Source organism: Lytechinus variegatus, chromosome 1, assembly GCF_018143015.1.
Source record: "Lytechinus variegatus isolate NC3 chromosome 1, Lvar_3.0, whole genome shotgun sequence".
Taxonomy (NCBI): Eukaryota; Metazoa; Echinodermata; class Echinoidea; order Temnopleuroida; family Toxopneustidae; genus Lytechinus; species Lytechinus variegatus.
Window position 1 is genome coordinate 49,940,571 of NC_054740.1, and position 22,202 is coordinate 49,962,772.

The window sequence follows — 22,202 nt, forward strand, 5'->3', positions numbered from 1 at the left end:
CGCTCTTGTTACCTGTTGTAAACGAACATGAAACAGGGCAAAATAAAATGAATAGAGTAGGCTACGGTTGTTTACATGATGATATACTAAAAATAAAGCAAGAGATATGCACATATCAAACGAGTCGATTTGATTCAGACCATCATTTATAGAAAAGTAATGAGAAGGTGAAGGAGGGGATATGCTACCTCGTTATTTAACATGATGTGTTCAAATTTTTAACATAATTGCACGATACATACTGGTATTGCAAGAATATAAAAGTTATGCAAATATAACTATATCAAAATTATTATCATAATCATCCTCATCATCATCAGTACCAATATCCTCATTTAAGTGAGATAAAGCGTTCGAAAGACTATAGCATTGTAATTTAATTGCGAAAGAAGGAGAAGGGGAGAAATTACTTTTCCTGCCTATTTTATAACATTAAATATATCATATTTAGTTATAGTATGCAGTCATTTTTTGGCAGTTTTCTTATTCAGATGTTTAGTATCATATACTTGTATTTCTAAAAAAAAAAAAAACACGTGCTTTCGTTTAGATATTAGGCGTTGTGGCCAAGTGGATTAGTCTTCGGACTTTGAAACAGAGGGTCGTGGGTTCGAATTCCAGCCATGGCGTAATTTCCTTCGGCAAGAAATTTATGCACAGTGTGCTGCACTCGACCCAGGTGAGGTAAATGGGTACCTGGCAGGAATTTATTCCGTGAAATTCCACCGCGCTGTTAAAGGTTGCGGGGCTAAAGCCAGGGTAATAATGTCCAATTAAGCGCACAGGAACGCATTTGGCAGTGATATGCGCTATATAAGCATGTTGGTATTATTATCATTATTAGATTCAATTAAAACAAGCATGAATGTGGTAAAGAATCTAACCTTAGACTTATGCACTACATCAAATCGTCGAATGTGTATGACATTATGCCCACATGCAAGCTAAGTTGAGTTGTACAGTGCGCCCACAAAAAGGAATCCTGTCTTTAGGGTAAAAGATATCTCAATAATGAAACTAACATCAAGCGTAAGAATGTAATATCTAACGACTGATTATGGTTCAAGGCCAAACACTTATTTTTTACACATTGAGCAGAAAAAACAGTAAATTAAACATTTTGGTGAATCCCTCAAGAAATTGATGCCAACTAAGTATTTCAGTGTCCGTGCCTTAAAACAGTTAAAGAAATAATACCAGAAATATTGATAATAAATAATATAAAATTAAAACAAATGAGTTGAAGAAAATGATTGGTGATATGAAATGAAACGGTTTTTTGTTTGGGGTGTATTTTGCAATTTTACATGAATTGGATATCGAATGTGCTGATAATTCCAGAACATAAAAGGTTTCTTGATATCATTGCGTAAGATAAGCGTTCAAATTGTCGTTTTTATACCAGTCAAATTTTATTGGAGTTGAATATCAAATGTCATGTTGAAATTTTCACAGGGATTCTACGGATAAACAAAATAACGGTATATACACTTTGTAAAATTGGAATGATTGGTGATAATACAATATAATTCTCAATAATGAAGCATGGCCGCAAAAAGACCATGAAGGGGTATTCAGGGCTAAAAGTATTTATATCTAAATAAATAGAGTAAAATTCACAGAGGAAAATTATGAACATTTCATCAATGAATAGCAAAGTTATTGCATTTCAATTTTTGGAATATATTGTGAAAACAGATATATGCACGTTGTCATGAATTTTCTGTTTCTTATGTTACTACATGAAATCATTATTGTTTTATTTTTTATGAATACATGTGTTAATAATCTCTCTTGTAATGAAATAAGTTGCAGCGGTGAATATCTAATTCACTAAATCAGTTGTTATTCCATTTTATTTATTTGTTTATTTTTTGGGGGTGTTCTTGAAGGAAAAAAGAATAATAAACCTTATTTCATATAATGAAAAACAATAGAACAAGTAAGAATATGACATCATCGATTTGCTCATTGAATATTCATGATGACATACGTTGAAATGTTTCACCGGAATGACGCAATTCTTTAAAATGCCTTAATTTTGTTATTCTTGTCCGATTTTAATCATTTTTACAGTGTTTTATTTATATGATCTTTTTAATCAGTTCGAATCTTATTATTTCCAGCCTGGAGTACCCCTTTGAAAACAGTGTATTTAACTGTAAGTAAAACGATGATGTAAAAAGAAACTTGTTATCAGCATTTAAATACTGTTCCCGGATTGATTACTTAATGATTTATTATTGTCTTTCGTCCTGGTAATTTGAGCAGCGGCAATGTTCTTGCTAAACAGCTAAACTCTGGTCTCATATGGATAAAACGGAACATTGACTTCCTCTAGGGTGAGGGCGGCTAACTGCGACTCTCTGTCCTCCAGGTTTTCTTGCTTGCATAGTTGTAGGTATTGGTACTCCTGGTGAAATACAAAATAACTAACTTTGCTAAGGAAAAGAAATCAATACCTAAGTTCTTTTATTTTTTTCAACAAAAGGTGAAATTTGACAGCGAGTTTGTTTTCAAAGCAATGGTTCAAATTTGGGTGAAAATTATATAAAACTAAATTGGAAGTTTGCAAAGTTAATCTCCATCTCCATCCATCCATAATTTATCCATAATCAGAGTCATATATAGATTATTTGATTTCCTTTTCACTGTGTAAAGTTTGATATTTCTTATACACTTTCAAACAATTAAGGTAGGTATTGGGAGAGGTTTGGAAATGTCCAGATCCTTCGCTTGTCATTTTCTTTTGAAATTGCCATTCATGGTGAATACTGAACAAGAAAAAAATATTTAGTTTTACCTGGTTCATCCCTACGACGTCACTAATGAAACGCCATTGCCTATATCATTTTCTTAAAAAAGAGCAACATACCCCTGCTTCATTTCGTCGTATCGTAAAGTAACAGAGGGTGGACATGACCAGTGATAGCACTTTGAAGATACACACTAGTCCGATGACAACACGTGATAGGCGAATGTTGTCATAGACGAGGCAGTTCCCTGTGATGCCACACGATTCCTGGAACATGATGCAGGTTGTCTGAATAGCTGTCCCGAAAAATATCGGAGCAGGTATGAATGCTATGTGGAGAAAGAAAACAAACATAATATAGGTTTGCGACATCAGATTATCTGGAAAGAGGCGCCAACTTCATATCTTCTTGAGAAGTGCGTTTTTAGGTACGTATGCTCTAAACTTGAAATGGGTGGATTCTACGTCCCTTCTCTCCTGAGTTCACGGTCGTCGGCCGCGCCAAACGAAATGCGTGTGCATCATCACATGCATCATCAATAGCACCAGGGTAGCATTTCATGAAAGGACTTGTTTTATCCGTCAGTTACCATAATATAATAAGGCTTGTCAGTCAATCAACATCAAGGACAGTTGTCAGATCTTACAACATGTCAGAAATAAAAATGTTGATGAAATGCTTCCCTGGTTATTTACAAAATTCCAATCTTTAATTTGACGAGATGACATCAGGTAATTAAAACGTAATTCATTTTATTTAAAATCATAGATTATGAACACATTCAATAAGATGACCACCAAAGTGTTCGTATTCATGAAAGAAAATATTTTCTAAGTCTTGTAGTGATAAGTATTTGCTTTGCTCAGATAGCGAAACAAGCTTACCAGTAGGCCTATGTGTGAGGTATACTGCCCCTTTTATTAAGTAATAGCAATACGCAGCAAACAGTGATTATAAAATATGATGGGACAAATACTCTAGTAATTACCTAAGACTCTCTGAAGTAAGCTAGAGAAAGCTATACCAACCGCTCTGTCCTTATTTTCTACTACTCTGTAAAAGAGATATGGATAAGGATAAATATATTTAAATACGAGCACATAATATAAAAACAATTAATTGCGATTTTTTTTTCTCCCCAATACGTTCGAGACTTTGCATGGGAGGAGCACGGCTCCTTGACAAATCTCTTTGATTTTTCCTCCAGTTAAACGGCTTTGTGTTTTATCAAGAAATGGCGCTATTAAATTACTATTAGTCTTTCAACTATTATAATGATTATTATTATCATCATCATTATTATACCTATGAAGCAATTATTGGATCAGTCTGGTCTGCAAGTGGATGACTGGTGCCTAATGTTGTTGGTTCGGAGAAATCAACGGGATTGTTCCCTGATCAGAGTATACCTTTGTGGTAATATGGTGATTCGACCAGCTGTATCATTACAATTGCCCTCACACTTTACTAGACAGACGGCCAATTAGTTTAAATTTCGCAAAAGTCACGGTGCCACCGGGTGGTTTCGGTTGTACTGTTTTTAGATGATTCTCTTCTAATGGGCTTAATCAGGATACTGCTAAACGGCTCAACCAAAATCTGAACTACAATGACTTATTGATTTTATATCATGTAAATCAAATGATCCAAGTAACAGTTAGTTATTTCTCAAAAAGTTCCTTATTTATACTAACCTCATGAACAGAAAGAATTCAGGAACATTTAAGAAAGTCAGAGAGAAGAACAGGACAGCAAGTAAGACGATGAAGGCGTATTTTTTTGAATCGCAGTCTGCCGAACATTTTTCAAGTACAGCCGTACTACCTTGGTTATCATCGTATGCAGACGTAGTGGGAGACACATTTGAACCAATGCATGAACAGTTTGAGAAAATCATCTGGAGTAAATGAACACAAATGGAAAGGGTAACAATATCTGACTTTAAATACAGTTAAATTCAATTCCATAAGACTGACACCTTTCAGTTGAATTCAAGTAGTAAAGCTTTGACATATTATTTCGTATTCCGAAGTATAGCCTAGATGGTCCACTTCCTCGAAAGTGTTTTTTTACTTCATCAAAACAATATCTCTGTATCATATTACTTGTAAGTCAATAGGGGGAGATGGTGGAAGTCTTATTTCATAATATTGAAGGGGGGGGGGGTGGGGGTGCATGAAATTTCAACTGGACTCAGTTTTGCACAATTTTTCCCGGTAGGATATTTTATCCTATTACATGTAACAAGGGCCATTGGCTGTGTATTTGACTGTAGGCCTATACGGACTTCTTAGAAAGGGTATTTTGGAGTAAGGCAAATTAATAAGTTTGACCAAATAGTCCTAGCTAAATCTTTTGTATGGAGCTAAAGCACCCCCCCCCTCCCCCCTAACACCTAACCGAATCGCCTGAATTATGCCTTGCGATGGCTGGCGAAGGGCATTTTTAAAAATCGTTTTCAACATGGTAACTGATAGTAAATCAAATTTACCCTTCGTGTTTAAAGCCCCCTCACAACTGACCGAATGTAAGCGGACGAATGGTTTGATATGGCATGCGATTAGAAATGAAGACGAGGAAATAGATCAAGCAATCTTGTTCGTTGTGTCATCGTGTTGCTTCGTTAAGGATTCTTTCGAGATCGGTCCACTTTGGCAAAAGCGCGAAGAGGGACTATGCGCGACAAAAACACACGAACGATAAACGAACTATTACCGCAGACTAAATAAGAGATACGAATTCAAACAGATGACCAACGATTTTTCAATTTGTCGGGAAATTTTAAACATGTTCAAAATTTCCGCGCGAATTCGAATAATCGCAGCTGTTATTTCAGAAGATGAACGAACCACAACACGAAGGGTAAATATGATGTACTATCAGTTACTATTTAAAAACGATTTACAAAAAATGCCTTTCGCCAGCCATCGCAAGGCATACTTCAGGCAATTTGGTTGGGTGTTAGGGGGCCTTTATATACCTTCTGAACTAACAGCTGCGATTATTCAAATTCGTGCGGAAATTTTGAACAATTTTTAAGATTTCCCGACGATTTGAAATATAGTTGGTCATCTGTTTGAATTCGTATCTCTTATTTAGTCTGCGGTAATCCTTCGTTTATTGTTCGTGTGTTATTGTCGCGCACAGTCCCTCATCGCGCTTTTGTCAAAGTGGACCGATCTCGAAAGAATCCTTAACGAAGCAACACGATGACACAAACGTACAAGAACGCCCGATCTATTCCCTCGTCTTCGTATCTAACCGAACGCCATATAAAGCTATACTGCTCACTGTTTGTTCATCTTATTGGGTTATATTAAACCTTCGCTAGACTTCGGCTGCAATTAACTCAAAGAGGTGAACTGAAAAATCGATATCCTTCGCATGATATATCATCCTTCGCTTACCGTTTGTTGATAAAATTTGACAATAGTTACTGATCGCATGATTTGACCTTGGACCTGAAGAGATGGACATTCATCGGTTACATAATGAATTCACTGACAGGTGACTGTAATTGTCATCTGAATAACAGTCTCTTCATAATAGTCTTCTTTGGTCCTATGATCGTCACCGTGAGAAGTGACTGGAGCAGGACTGGTCGCGCGCGATTGGACATTTACATTTCACAAATTAATGCGCAGTTGATAACAAATCAATGAAATAATGGAAGATCGATGTGCAGTTTTTGTTTACCTTTGTTAATCTTAGTTCCATATGTTTTATTTGGGGAAATGTCTGCATATTCTAATATAGAGACAATAGTGTGATTGATTTTTTACCATATAAAATTCAATTTTCCCAAGTTTCTCCATAATATTCCAGAAAAAAATATTCCAAAAAATACGTGACACGTAACATGTATAGATCGTGTATCTCTCAATGTTATTGAGGCCCTTATGTGTGAGCGGTAGTTAGCGGATCGAATAATATCATATTTTATATTGTAAAAATCGTCTGCTTCTCAAGTTTGCTGCTCCATATATGAAGCATGTTGACTGAAAGGCACATGCTGAACAGGGTATCAGCCAACAAAAATCAAGACCGGGAAACTGTTTCGTCGTTGAGTGATCAGATACCCTTGGTAGTTATGGTAATTGCTAATAGTAAAACACCTGTATGTTCTTATTAAGATACTCATAATGGTGGTGTCACACCTTGGCGTTTTAGACAGCGTATGCCCGACGTATCAAAATTTCTCTAAAAACGTCGGCATACGCTGAACTTTGATTTTTTTTTCAACTCTGGGCGTATACTTAGCGTATTCATAACGAGTTGGACGTATACATAACGTATTAGTAACTTATATCGAACGCTTCGTTAACTTATAAGTAACGTATTCCAACGAATGCTTAGCGTATTGCTGGCGTACACAACGAATGCCCTACGATAGCCTAACTTACGCATCGCGCGCGGCAGCGTATCGCTGACGAACACGTGTCGTAGCCTATAAAAAGGCTGCCGCTCGACTATTCAAATCATAACCGTACTGATGAGTTCCTCCTGTGAACCCCTCCTTTATATAGGCCTACCAATTCCTAAAAACGTTGTCAATACGCCATTATACGGTAGCTGTAAGTTATAAACACGTTCAGTAAGTTTTGTGGTCGTCCGGAGCACGTCTTCATACGTCAATATACGTTGGAGTTAAGTTACACATACGTTCAAAGCACGTAACTCATAGGTTAGAAGTTTAGGGTACGCTGGACATTATCTCGACGTACATCGACTTACGAGTAACTTACGAGTAACGTGTGTCAACGTGTATCAACGATCGCGTAACTTGCCTACAATTTATGGCCTGCGTATGCGGGACGTATGAGCCATACGCTGGCATACGTCGAAAAATTTTGTGCTTGCCCAAAATTTTTCGACGACCTCTCCGTATGACGACGTATACCAGCGTGTTTTAGCGTATGCAAAACTTACCCGTAACGTATTCGACGTACGCCAGCGCATTCGCCAATTTCCTCATACGTCGGGCATACGCTGTCTAAAACGCCAAGGTGTGACAGCGCCATAACCGGATGACAGTGACTATCATTGGATCAAAGAAATGCTCGTGTAAATACTCCATCATTTCATAGGTCCATGATTTGACGGAAGTTTTATTTGAATTCGCACGCATTTCGTGCATTTTTCCAATTCGTCTCCCTGGAAGTTTTAAATGTTAAACGTTGCAGATTGAGCTTTGAATACTATTCACATGAAAATCATGTCAAAGTGAGGCTCGAAAATAAAATCATTCATCTGGATACGAACCTTGCCGCTAACCTCATCAAGCCTCTGATCGGTGCAGCCAGCGTGACATGGTGTAACGTACGATAGCCCGTTCGACCCACACACGGGAGTATACACACCAACTTGGCAGGAGCAATTGCTCATACAAGTGGCGGTTGCCACATCGCTGAAGAAATAAGAGCAGGAGAAAAATAAAAGATTGGTGAAGGTATGTATCCCCCATCTAGTGCCATCAATTAGAGCATTATAATTATAATCATTATAATGTTATATTATAATTATGTTATGTTACATCACACAAGAACCATTTCTTCATAACTTTATGAAACATTATTTGCTCAGGGCCTAAGTCTTTATTGTTCCTGGTACACGCATTGTCTGTTTAAAGAGATAATCCTGTTGTACTAAAGCATCCCGTTTTCAAGTCAATATACACCAAATATATTTCCTCGCACTTCGAGTTATTATACTTTTATGCTTCTTTTCATGACTACTCAAAGTGTTAGCCCCATTATAAGGTCTTAATATAAAACAATTTCTGTTCGTGCTTACATGTACGTCTGCATTAGTGGATTGGTGAGATGTGTCTGTTCTTCATGAATTCCGACAATCAGTCCTTAAAATATATCTTTTTCTGATCTGAATATTAAACAATTTCAGCTAGCACTTCGCGCTCGCATCATTTGGTTAGTTAAATACGTATGGTCTACGCGAATTCCTACAAAGAAGCCTTGAAATGCTCCTCTTCTGGTCTGAATTTCCTAAATTTTCAGCTCGCGCTTCGCGCTCGCAATATTTGATTAGTGAGATGCGCATGTTAATCATGATTACAAATTTACAATGACTACAATTGCTTCATGTGTTTAGATGTAACTCAAACAAAATTAGTAAGCACTTGGCACTTGCATTAGATAACTATGGTGAGAAATGTATACTCTTAATCGACTCCTAAAATATAGTCCTTAAAAATGTCCCTGTTGGACTTCATTATAAACAAATTCAGCTCGCTCTTCGCGCTATCATTGTTTGTCCACCCCAGGAAAATGCTGACTTGAATTAAAGGAGAAAAATCAAACTAGCATAATGCTGAAAATTTCATCAAAATCAGATGTAAAATAAGAAAGCTATGAGATTTTAAAGTTTCGCTTGATTTTCACAAAACAGTGATATGCACAACTTGGTGCGTCAGTCGATGATGTCCATCACTCACTATTTCTTTTGTTTTCTATTGTTTGAATTATACAATATTTCAATTTTTACAGATTTAACAATAAAGGACCAACTTATAATATAATAATAATTCCTTCTCATTAAGCGCTTTTTCAAAAGTTACAAAGCGCTGTAAAAATGACAAGACAAATACAATCGGTAAAAACTTAAAACAAAACTACACAAAATGAAACACTACTTGCAATAAATTAAACATGTTAAAACAAATGAGATTTTAGCATCTTCTTAAACACATCAGTAGAAGATCATTGTCTAAGTTTATGGGGCAATCTATTCCAATATTTGGGGACAAACACAGCAAATGACCTATCACCTACTAATTTGAATGTCCGGGGGATGTGAAGAGGGATATGTGATGATGACCGAGTGTTGTACATTGATTGGCGAACTGTTAGGAGGTTTGACAGGTATGATGGAGCTTGATCATTAAGAAATTTGAATGTGATAGTCAGAGACTTATGCTCAATTCGATCTTTTACTTTCAGACAGTGTAATTCTCTTATCAGGGGGGTTGGCTGTGTATATGATGGTTGACAGTAAATGAACCTAGCTGCTTTGTTCTGTAATTTCTGTAGAAGATCTAGGTTCTGAGAGGTGACACCGTTATAGAGAGAATTACAATAATCCAATCTAGATGTAAAAAGCGACCTAACAGCAGTGTGACATGTATCATTATCAATAAACTTTCTGATTCTATTAATATTTCGAAGGTGGTAGTTAACTGACTTAGACACACCAGTAACTTGATCTTACATTGTCATATGTTTATCTATAACACAACCAAGAATACGAATAGAGTCTGATGGAGATAAGAAATGTTCAATCAATGCTCAAAGAGACGTTTTGAAGAGTACGATAATGCGTTGGTGACGAAAAAATGATGAAGTCCGTTTTCTCACAATTAAGGTGAAGTTTATTGATTTTCAACCAATTCTGGATATCCTTCAAACAATCAGATGGTCGGCTGAGAGTCACATCTGCCTCATTTATGTTGAATTTTTCATACACTTGTATGTCGTCAGCATACATTTGGTACTGAAACCCATGCTCTTCAGTCAGGCGCGTACGCAGGATTTTTGAAAGGGGGGGGTTTTCGAGCTGATTTTTTTTTTTAAATCTCCCGCCCAGTCTCTAAAAAGTGATGAGCGGGGGGGGGGAGGTGATGATTTTTTTCCTTTTTTTCAGCGCTGCAAATAAGACAATAACATTTAAGTGGGGATGGGTATGTAACAGTGCGGTCATGACCCTCGAGCGAGCAGAAATGTTCTCGTTTTTGCGTTGAAAACATAACCTCTTTGTCAATAGTTTGTTGGTATCATAGTCGATGCTACATGTCCTTCGGATCGTAGCACTCATGATATGGCCAACCGCGTAGCCAGGATTTCATTTTGGAGGGGGCGGTAAATGCACGCGAAGCGCGCTCCCTAGGGGGTGGGTGCAGGGAGGGGGAGTTTCCCCCTGAAGCGCGAAGCTTTTAGTGTTTCATAAATTAAAATGAAAAGGAGCCGTTTCTCTTGTCTCTAGTACCTCCAATTCGGTTGACTATATTGCGATTTTGAACCTTGTTTTCAAAAGTGATTGTAAACGCACAAAAGAGGTATACAATGCATGGAGGAAATTAAAATGATAATAACTCCGCGCGAAGCGCGGAAGCTAAAGTGATTTATCAATTTTTCTTGCCATAAAAAGGGTCCCGAGAAAAGGGTATTCTCAAAGATATATTGAAACTTTCTTTGGAAAGATCAGATTTGATTGCAAACAATTTAGCATCAGTGCATATTTTTAACTCGCAAAACAGAGGAGAAGATTGGTAGAGGAAGATATTCCTCCCCGCGATGAGCAATGAAACTCTGAAATTTCAAAGGGCGGACGTTTCATCAAATGTAGATATCTCTAATACCCAATCGTCTCTAATTCAATTGATTTACTAAGATTATTGAACTTAATTACAAGGAAAATAGTGCGCATAAAGTTGAAACTTCTGTGATTTATTGAAATTATCTATCTATATAATAAAGGATGATTAATTTTTTTTGACTTATCCTGAAGCGCTTCATTTTGAATATAAAGAAACTTAAGTGTCATTCAAAATTTCAAACTGAGGGCGCAAAACAGGACAGGAGATGAATGTATACAGGGAAATGACATGAAGTTTAATACAATTTGATAAAAAATTGTACTTTTTATTTAATACGACACGAATTCCATACCTTCCTCTTTTTAAATTAGGAACCTGTTTGCCCCCAAATTATGGTTGTTTATAGTAATGAGCTGAAAAGCGGGAGAAGCTGACTTTATGAAGGTGACGGCAGAAACTGATATAAAGATTTTACCCGCTCGGAGCCGACCAGACCAGAAGTTCCGCGATCAATTGAAAAAAAAAGATAACTTCATACATTTACTTCGGCCTAACCTTACTCAAATTCATGCCCTAATGTAAAAAATTTTAACTTTAACTGGCAAGAAGCACATAGCTGAGGTGGAAAAACAGGGTTAGAGAAAAGGTGGGGGAACAATGGAGAACTTCAATATTGTCATTTAACCGCGCGCAGCGCGAAAGCAAAATTCATATATGAATTTAAAGCAAGAAGAGTGAAGGAGTTTCTCTTTTGAGAAAAAAATAAAGAATAAATAGAAAAACACAAAGCTACCTTTCTTCCCTTTCCTTCCTTCCCTTTTCCTTTTCTCCTCTCCTTTTTTCCCTTCTTTTTTTTCTTTTTGGGGACGTTTGGGGGGGCGACTGCCCCCCCTGGCTACGCGCCTGGATATGGCCTTGATCAGAACACTAGAAACTTGAGAAATGTCATGAATAATTACGAGCGAGCGGAGCAAGCGAGCCGAAATGTTTGCGTTTTTCCGTCAAAACATACAATTCTTCTCAATAGCTTGTTGGTAATGATTACATATTAGTTGATGATACATGTCCTTCTGCTCGTAAGTCTCATGATATGGCCTTGATCAAGAGACTAGAAACTTAAGAAATTTCATAAATGATTACGAGCGAGCGGAGTGAGCGAGCCGAAATTTTTGCGTTTTCCCGTCAAAACATACATTTCTTGTCAATAGTTTGTTAGTAAATCAAGTATTAGTCGATGCTACATGTCCTTCTATTCGTAACACTCATAATACGGCCTTGAACAGGAGACTAGATACTTATGGAATTTCATAAATTATTACGAGCGAGCGGAGCGAGCTAACCGACATTTTAGCGTTTTCCGTCATTTTGGTTTTCATATTGGTAAAACATATTTTGTAAGAAAACGTATGTCTTTGTCTTGGTTCACTTGTATTCATAAGTATACATCATGATAATCATGTATGGCCTTGTTAATGGCGATACCGTGATCATGTCGGCGACATGCGGAAATAAAAGATATAATAAAATGGAGCGAGCGGAAATTTTTTCTGTGTTTTTCGTCGGAAACATGAGATTCTGTTCATTATTGCTGTCATATACATTGCCGACCTCTGGGGAGACAAGCAAAAAAAAAAAAAAAAAAAAAAAAAAAGGAAACGAAAAGGGGGGGGGGGGTTTGAACCCCCGAACCCCCCCCCCCTTGCGTACGCGCCTGTCTTCAGTTATATTTTTAACAGGTTGAAGATACAAAGTAAAACATTTAGGACCAATCACTGATCCTTGTGGAATTCCAAATGTCAAGTCCTCAACATTTTGACTGAGCACCATTTACTCTGACATGGTACTTTCTACTTTGGAGATAGGATGAGAACCAGTGTAGTGCACAACCTGTGATGCCAAATGACTCCTCTAAGCGCTTTAGGAGGATTCCCTTATCAACCGTATCGAATGCAGCTGATAGGTCGAGACTTATGAGGGCAACTGAATTTTGATGATCAAGTGAAGTACATATGTAGTTCTGGAGACGGAGAAGAGCAGGTCTGTACTATAACCAGCCCGATACGCTGACTGCATTGGATCAGATAGTCCGTTTGATTCAATGTGCTTAATGAGTTGAACAGAAACAGCAGACGCAATCAGCTTCCCATAGTAGCGAATGTTTGACACTGGCCGGTAGTTTTGTAGATTATTTTTGTCAAGTGATGGTTTTTCTAAAACTGGCGTGATGACAGCTGAGCCAAGAGCTGCTGGAAATGTCCCTGTTGACAGCGAAGCATTAATGAGTTCAGTCAGAGTGGGAAGGAATGATGAAATGTGACGTTTCAAATGCCATGCCGGTAGCGGATCTGCAGGGCTCGATTTGGATGACGATCTATTTATTAATTTTAAGACTTCTTCATCAGTTAAAGTGCAAAACTGTGATATTTCACAAGGGGGATCCGGTCCTGATGCAGATTGTCCAAAGGTGCCGCATTCTGATCATCAATAAGACGACGAATGTTTTTGATCTTCGAAGTGAAGTATCTGCAAAATGCATTGGCCAATTTACAAGATGATGTGTCCGGTAGGACATGCCCATTCCTGTTTAGGAACATATTAATGGATGAAAAGACTTCACGTGGAGAGTTCGAGGACAGAGACTCTTTGAGATAGTCCTTTGTGGCTTCACATACAGTGGACCTGACCATTTCTTGAGCCATTTCATATTGAACAAGGTCATCATTGGTTTTAGACATTCGCCACTTCCTTTCTGAACGTCTTCGCTGACGACGAGCATCATCTACAGCAGCATCGTACCACTTTGGGCGATGACGAACACGAGATGTAGATAATTGTGCATGCCGATCAAGCATCTCTGTTGTTACCATATCGATTTGTTGAACCAATAGATCAATGTTCCCTTCAAAATGTAGATCGGATAGCCTGTTTAGTAGATCAGCTTCAAATATGTTATGATCAATTGTTCCAAACTTCCTGCGTTGCATTGACGTCCTAAGTGAGGGAGGTTTACATCTATGGATATGACAGCATGGTCAGACATACGACTGTCTATTACCCGCGTTCAGTGGACAGTTCCTTCAGATGATCTTGAGATAACAAGATCCAATGTGTGATCTCGTCTGTGCGTTGGTCCAGATACATGCTGGGATAGTCCAGATGATGAGAGAATCCGTATGAACCTTGCTACATCCTGTTTGTCCGGGCAGTCAAAATGAATATTAAAGTCGCCCAGTAAAACAGGCTTACCAGGATTCAAATTCAAATGGTCTATGAAATCTTCAAAATCAGACAAGAAACCTGCTGTAGTCAAATTGTTCACATTCGATGGTGGAGGCCGGTAAACGACAGCGTAGTTGACAGTCCGTGACATATCTGATATAAGGGCATACTCAAATGACTGAATGTTTAGTGTATGCTCAGAAAGGTGATGTAGTTTAAGATGTGACTTGAAGAGTACACCAAGTCGACCAATCTGCCTTCCATCAGCACGCGGGATGCTAATGAAAGAGTAACCTCGAAGTGTCAGTTATCCAATTACTACTGTATCATCATCTCGTAGCCAGGTCTCACACATGAAAAATATATCAACATTATGTTCAAGGGCAAAATCAGAGGATAAACAGTCTTGTTTCTAATTGACTGAGCGTTCCAAAAACAGACATTAAGTCTGTTCTCGATTATCCGATTTTGTGCTTCAGGCAACTCTGAAACACATAATATTAAACAATGCTATTCCACATATTACAGGGAGGAATTAATCGTTTTTTTCACTTGACAATGAGGATAAATATGTAAAATACACACGAAACAGAGAGTGGATGTCGTCATCAGTTTCCTCATTTGTATACCGACCAGGATGTGCATATAACTGTTTAGTGAAATCAAGCGAAAATTTAAAATATAACTTTCTTATCAATTTTTCAGTGTAATGCTTGTTGGATTTTTTTTTCTTTTTATTCAAATCAACTTTTTGTTGGGGTGGACTTGTCCTTTAAAGGTCAAGTCCACTTTATAAAAATGTTGATTTGGATCAAAAGAGAAAAATCAGACAAGCACAATACTGAAAATGTCATCAAAATCGGATGTAAAATAAGAAAGTTATGACATTTCAAAGTTTCGCTTATTTTTTAACAAAATAGTCATATGAACGAGCCAGTTACATCCAAATGAGAGAGTCGATGAAGTCACACACTCACTATTTCTTTTGTTTTTTATTGTTTGAATTATACAATATTTCAATTTTTACGAATTTGACGATTAGGAGTTGCCAAGGAGTTGCCTGAAGCACAAAATGTTAAAATTATGGATTGTGTTTTTTAATTGTTTGAATTATACAATATTTCTATTTTTACGAATTTGACAACCTCCTTGCCTGATGCACAAAATGTTGAAATAATGGAATTCCACGTGTTCAGGAGGAATGAAACTTCATTTCACATGACAATGACGAGAAAATAAAAATATTTCATATGATAAAATACAAAAGCAATAGTGAGTGAGTGATGTCATCAGTTCCTCATTTGCATACTGACCGAGATGTGCATATAACTGTTTTGTGAAATGAAGCGAAACTTTAAAATTCAATAACTTTCTTATTTTAAATTCGATTTTCATGAAATTTTCAGTGTTATGCTTATTGAATATTTCTCTTTTTATTCAAATTAAGTTTTTGTTGGGGTGGACTTGTCCTTTAAGTGAGAAAGGTACGTATCATGATTACACAAATTTGCTTATAATGTCCCTTTTTAGGTCTGAATATCAAAAATTTTCAGCGCTCGCCTTATTTGATCAGTGAAATATATATTTGTATAATGGCATTGTCCTTGAAATATTTCTATTAGGTCAGTATACCTGGCAACAACGCCCTTCGCGCGCTCACTAAGTGACTCAAAATTTTGCTGGTGTCCCCCCCCCCATGCCGTGACCAACGGTACGCCACTAATGGGTATAATGATTAAAACTTATAAATAATACACGTTTTTATTCGGATATAAGCAGTAATTTTGTCAGATTTGCGGTCAATCTTGGAGGGGATGGATGAGACGACCCTCTCCCATTGCCCCCCCCCCCCTCCTTGTCAGCTGCCACTGCGTACGTTCATGCGACTCAAAATGGAGGGAAACTTGCGAACAGGCGCTATAGGAGGTTTGCTTGTCGAATGTGTCGACTTCATTGTATCTTAAGATCTTGCCTATATTGGATTACAAACCTTGCAAGCGTTTCGGTGCCATCGGGGTAAGGGAAATTGAGGCCAGCGATCGATGAGGTATCGCAGCTTACGACGAACATCATAGCTAATATGACGAGGGAGATACCGGCAGAGATAATGATGGCCCCCGCAATACCTTTCAGAGAGAGTTTGAGTCGTCTGAAAAAGAGACCACCGAAGAAGTTCCCAACAACGCCGGCGGGTGTGATTGCAAGACCTAGGTATTCCCGTGGAATGCAAAGAAGGTACGAAAAATAAAGAGGTATCATGTTTGACCCCGTGTTTAACAAAAACATGTTAACATGACATTAAAAAACACTGGATAATCACGGGCAATGCAAGATCCGAATAATACATATGACAATCGAGAGGATTTCTTAAATTCGTTACTCTTTGTGTCGCACATAGTATATGATCGACATTCATCAGAAACAAGGGACTTGCATTTATACAATCATTGCTTTTCTGGCAAGTCCCTCCGTTAAGTTAATTTATCTTCTATATTTGTTTTAAAATGTAATTGTACTGTCTGTAATATTTTGAATGTGTACAATTACTTCGATTTTACCTTATTTTGTTGAACGGAAATAAATAAATGTAGATCTGATCTAAACCATATGCCCACTGTTGTCATTTGATGATATTCGTCAGACCGTTACTAAATTAATCTTGAAAAAATAAACTAGTAGAAAAAGACAAAATTTGATTTTTTTTTTCATCGTAGGCCTGTGTCAAATTTGTGATTTTTTTTCATGAAAAATATGTCCTTTTTTGTTGCTCGCTCGCTTTTTTGAGAATTCGGTTACATGTCCCTTTCCCCTAGGAAATCCGCATACACTCGTAATTCCGTCGCTTCGTCATTCCAAAGGTTCGGATATTCGGATGGCTCGTAATTCCGAAGGTTCGTAATTTCGAAGGCTCGTTAATCCAAAATCGAAATGATGTTCGTTATTTTGAAGGTTGTTACTCCGAAAACGAAACTAGGTTCGTTTAACCGAAGGTTTGTATTCCAAAAACGAAATGAGGTTCGTTCAATCGAAGGGTCGTCAGTCCGAAAACGAAATAAGGTTCTGATGATCTTTGAAGCAATATTCTGTGTGGACAAAATTGAAATAAACCTAATTTTGTATGATACAACAGACCCTCATTGCATATTCCTGCATGGAGACATGAATATAAATTTCACCGAAATATGGCCTAATGCAAAATTTTAAGAAACCATATTTTTTCTACTCCGAGTTTCCAATTTTTATCAATTTGTCAGTGTTTTGTTTGTCTCACTTTACTGTTCGAACCGTATTATTTTCTTCAGCCTGGAGTACCCCTTTAAGAATAGGTATATATAGCGGGGGATGTTGATTAGTGCCAAGATATATGATCCTTTTCAAAGATCTTTTCTTCCAAGATATATCATTTATTTAGGTGTTTGAAGACATTTTTATGAGTAGACCCTACATTAGAAAGAAAAATAGCTGATGAAATTTATCGCATGATAACCATCATTAGCAAATACTATATCATGAGCATGATGAGTGAAGTCTATGAAGAGCATTTTCCAATAAAAGAAACTGATGAAAAGTGGGATCGCATTTTTTTTGTACAGAATCTCCATCGTTATATCATGATAGGCAATTTTATTTTTTTTATTTTTTTTTTAGCTTAATATTTTTTGAATTAAATTAGTAATACTACCTGCTGCCATTTTATGTTTAAAATGTAATAATAATTCATTTTTGTAGGCCTATATGATAATGAATTACATCCCTTTACCCTTTCCTAGACAAGATTTTAAACTTGTAGGATGTGCAAATAATCATAACTGAATCTTAGTTAAATCTAGATCACTACCAAGACTACGCACAATAGATTTTGCCTAACTCTAATCCCCTAATAACAGCTTTCTCTGCCTTTTGTGCGGTAATTCTACCCATGTTGTTAAAATCTGATTTGTTGATGGATGATACTATACAGATTGTGATGTCAAGCGTTGATCTCAGATGTAAATAATGCATTATAGCCATCGCGGCGAGATTACCGGTTGTAACAGAGGCCCTTCGTTAGCGCAGTGTTATACCATGGTCACATTTGTTCTACGGCGGCCGTACGGCGAGTTAAAAACAGCCGTTTTAACATTTTTGTACCAACTAAATATAGGTGGTTTGAATAAAAATGAATAAAACGGCTGATTCGACTCGCCGTACGGCCGCCGTAGAGCAAATGTGACCATGGTATTAGTGAAATGTTACGCTAACAGCGGCTAACAGCGTTTCTGTGCGGTCGATACAGATACTTTTCAGTTGACAATGTCATCAGTAACTCATTGAAATCATTGAAATCAAAGGACGAACTCTTTCTTATGCACCATAATATGAGAAGTCTCAATAAGAATGTGGATCACTTTCATTCTCTTATTCATCTACTCAATTATGGTTACTATGTTGTTGGTTTATCTGGGACCTAGTTAAATGATTTTCAATACTCTCTTATTTCTATTGATGGGTTTACCTTTTATCCTAATAACAGAGAACATAAAAGAGGGGGAGGGGTCGGGTTTTACGTGTCTAATAATTAAAATGTCAGAGAACTAAAAGAGCTAAATAAAATGTCTGATTTTATTGAATGTATTTTTATTCAAATTGAAATGCCTTACAAGAAGCAAATGGTTGTTGGTGAAATGGACAGGCCCCCAAAAGGTACCACTCAAGATTTTTTGGATAGTGTCCAAAACTTACTGTCGTCTCCTGTTCTTTACAAAAAGTTCGAATGTCTTTCTTATGGAAGACTTCAATATAGATTTATTGCATTGTAACACTGTTTCTTCTTGCCAGGAATTTCTTAATGTCATGTTATCTAACTCTTTTATACCCTCAATTACCAAACCAACTAGAATTACAGGCTCGTCGTCAACTTTGATAGATAATATTTTTGTAAATAGTTTATCTAGTACGTCATCTGGCATTTTGGTGTCTGATTTGTCAGACCATTTCACTATTTTTGCTGAGGTGTTTTTCGGCAGAGATATCAATAAATCTACATCAATTAGTGTTCGAGACATTTCAGAAGAAAATTTAAACAAGAACGATATTTCGAGTCCTTGGAGAGTGATTAACAAGGTCTTACGATCAAACAAAAAGTCCGAACCAACAAAAGACATCTCACATAACGGGAAAATTATCGAAGATCCTACTGAAATAACCGAGTTGTACAACGATTACTTTGTTCAAATTGGTACTAACCTCTCAAGGAATATTCCTGAATCTGATAGAGAATTTACATCGCTTTTGAAAAATCCTAATCCGCAATCTATTTTCCTTACCCCTATAGTCGAATACGAAGTTAAAGATATTGTAAATGATTCAAAATGCAATAAGAGTCCTGGTAGTGATGGAATAACATATTTCCTTCTCTCCTTTATCATATATTTTTAATCTATCATTAGTAAATGGAGTTGTTCCTTGTAATATGAAAGTAGCCAAAGTTATACCCGTTTTTAAAAGAGATGATAAACGAGAAGTTTGCAACTATCCTCCAATTTCACTTCTCACTTCCCTTTCAAAGTTACTAAAAAAAGAAAATGTACTCACGTTTAATCAAATTTTTAACCGACTGTCAAACATTATGTGACTCTCAGTTTGGTTTCAGGAAAAAACATTCAACTGTTCATGCCTTACTTTCTTTTATTGACAAGGTGGCATGTGCCGTTGATAAGTCATTACATACTGTAATGGACATGGTGGCTCAGTGGTAGAGCGTCCGCCTCATGAACGGGAGGTCGTGGGTTCGATCCTCGGTCGAGTCATACCAAAGACTTATAAAAATGGGACCTTCTGCCTTCTTGCTAGGCGCTCAGCATTTAGATTGGAGAAGGGTAATAACAACATATAATGTTATGCAGGGCCCGCTGGTAGAGCAGTTTCCTAACTGACGTGGCTACCCTGGGTAAATGAAACGTTATTATTATTATTTACTGTTGGTATATTCCTGGACCTTTCCAAGGCCTTCGTCACGATCAATCATGATATATTGTTATATAAATTATCACATTATGGTATTCGTGGGAAGGCCTTGGATTGGTTCAGGAGCTACCTCAGTTCTCGTAAACAATATGTTTCTTATACAGGTATGAATTCTAGTTTGAAATCAATATCTTGCGGAGTACCCCCAAGGATCACTCATTGGTCCCTTACTTTTCATTCTTTACATTCATGATTTTAAAAATTATTCCAATATTTTGTCATTTATTTTGTTGGCTGATGATTCTTATCTTTTTCTGTCTCACCGTGACCCAAATACAATATTTTGAATACAGAACTTCAATCAGTTCAGTCTTGGATTAGAGCAAACAAGTTGTCACTTAATGATAAGAAAACCAATTTTATGATTTTTAGTAATTCTCTAAAAAGTTTAACTGGTCAAGTAGTCATGGATAATGTACATTTATTACAGGTTGAATCCACCAAATTTCTTGGGCTCTATATTGATCATGATTCGTCTTGGAAGTGTCACATTAATTACTAGTGTAAATTGACTTCTAGAAGTATTGGTATTTTAAGCAAGCTAAAAAAAACACCCCTGATTATATACTATTAAAATTATATATGACTCTCATTTCATCACGACTAAATTATGGTATATTGGCTTGGGGTAATACAAACAAGACGGTATTAGAAATGTTATTTAAATTACAAAAGCGGGCAATTAGGTTGATTAACCAATCTTACTTTTATGCACACACAAATCCATTATTAATAAAAAAAAAAAAATAAGATCCTGAAAATTCATGATCTTTACGAATTTCATTTAGGTACATTCATGTTTTAACTCTCAAAAGGTGATCTACCAGAAATTTTATCTTCCTTGTTTCAAAGAAACAACCTCATCCATTCTTATCCTACTCGCCAAAGGGACTCATTTCACCTTCAACGTACTCGTACGTTATTTGCTCAAAGAACAATTGTATTTGAAGGACCAAGGTTTTGGAATAATCTTCCAAACGAAATAACTAGCTGCTGAATATATATGATGTATTTGATTTGAACCTTTTTAAAGGTATACTGCTCTACTCTTGCTCCGCCGCCCTTCTTTTTGCCTCCCCATCCTCACAACAAATGAACAGCAACGGTGTCCCCTCCCCCCACACCCTCCACCTCGCTTACCCTTCCGGTTTTCCCGGCTTCGCCACCAAGCATTTCATTTTTTGGATTATCGAACTTTCGGAACAACGAACCTTGTTTCGTTTTCGGACTAACGAACCTTCGGAATTACACCACAAATTTACGGATTAACGAACCCTTTTTCGTTTTCGGATTAATGAACATCAAGATATAGGCAATTTACGTGTTTCGGAATTACGAACCTTCAGAATAACGAACCTAAAGGCCTGGTCACACCACCCGGGGCGTTGTTGAAGCGGTCGTGGAGCGGAAGGGAAAGAGAGTCGAAATTCGCTCACAAAATTTTTTTGGGGGGAATCGAAAAAAAAACCCATCGAAATCAAAAATGGTGAACGGTATATAGCGTGATGCATTTTTTTCTCTCCGCTCCAACAACGCTCGGGCGGTATGACCAGGCCTGGTCACACCGCCCGAGCGTTGTTAGAGCGGTTAAACGGTGGTGAACGGTAGCGAGCGGTGATGATTTTTCTCTCCACTCCACTACCGCTCCAACAACCCTCGGGCGGTGTGAACAGGCCTTTAAAAAAATCATCACCGCTCGCTACCGTTCACCATTTTCGATTTCGATTGTTTTTTGTGTTTTTTTTTCGATTTTTGATTTCGATTTTTTTCTCCCTATTTTGTGAACGAAATTCGATCTTCTCTCCCTACCGCCCCAACAACGCTCGGGCAGTGTGACCAGGCCTTTAAGAAGAAGCAATTACTATATTCGGAATTACGAAGTGTTACCAGGA

At 37.2% G+C, this 22,202-nt stretch overlaps 1 protein-coding gene across 1 annotated transcript in view; it reads right to left on the reverse strand.

The window, feature by feature from the left end:
• Window positions 1–1,914: 1,914 nt before the first annotated feature.
• LOC121415702 (solute carrier organic anion transporter family member 1C1-like) overlaps window positions 1,915–22,202 on the reverse strand; it is a 29,126-nt gene continuing 8,838 nt past the window's right edge. The window contains exons 7-12 of the mRNA XM_041609014.1: window positions 16,295–16,511; window positions 8,019–8,163; window positions 4,451–4,653; window positions 3,745–3,809; window positions 2,876–3,084; window positions 1,915–2,413 (exon numbers count right to left, since the gene is read on the reverse strand). Coding sequence (XP_041464948.1) covers window positions 2,294–2,413; window positions 2,876–3,084; window positions 3,745–3,809; window positions 4,451–4,653; window positions 8,019–8,163; window positions 16,295–16,511 — 959 coding nt within the window. The 3' untranslated portion in view covers window positions 1,915–2,293. The remainder of the gene's footprint in view (window positions 2,414–2,875; window positions 3,085–3,744; window positions 3,810–4,450; window positions 4,654–8,018; window positions 8,164–16,294; window positions 16,512–22,202) is intronic.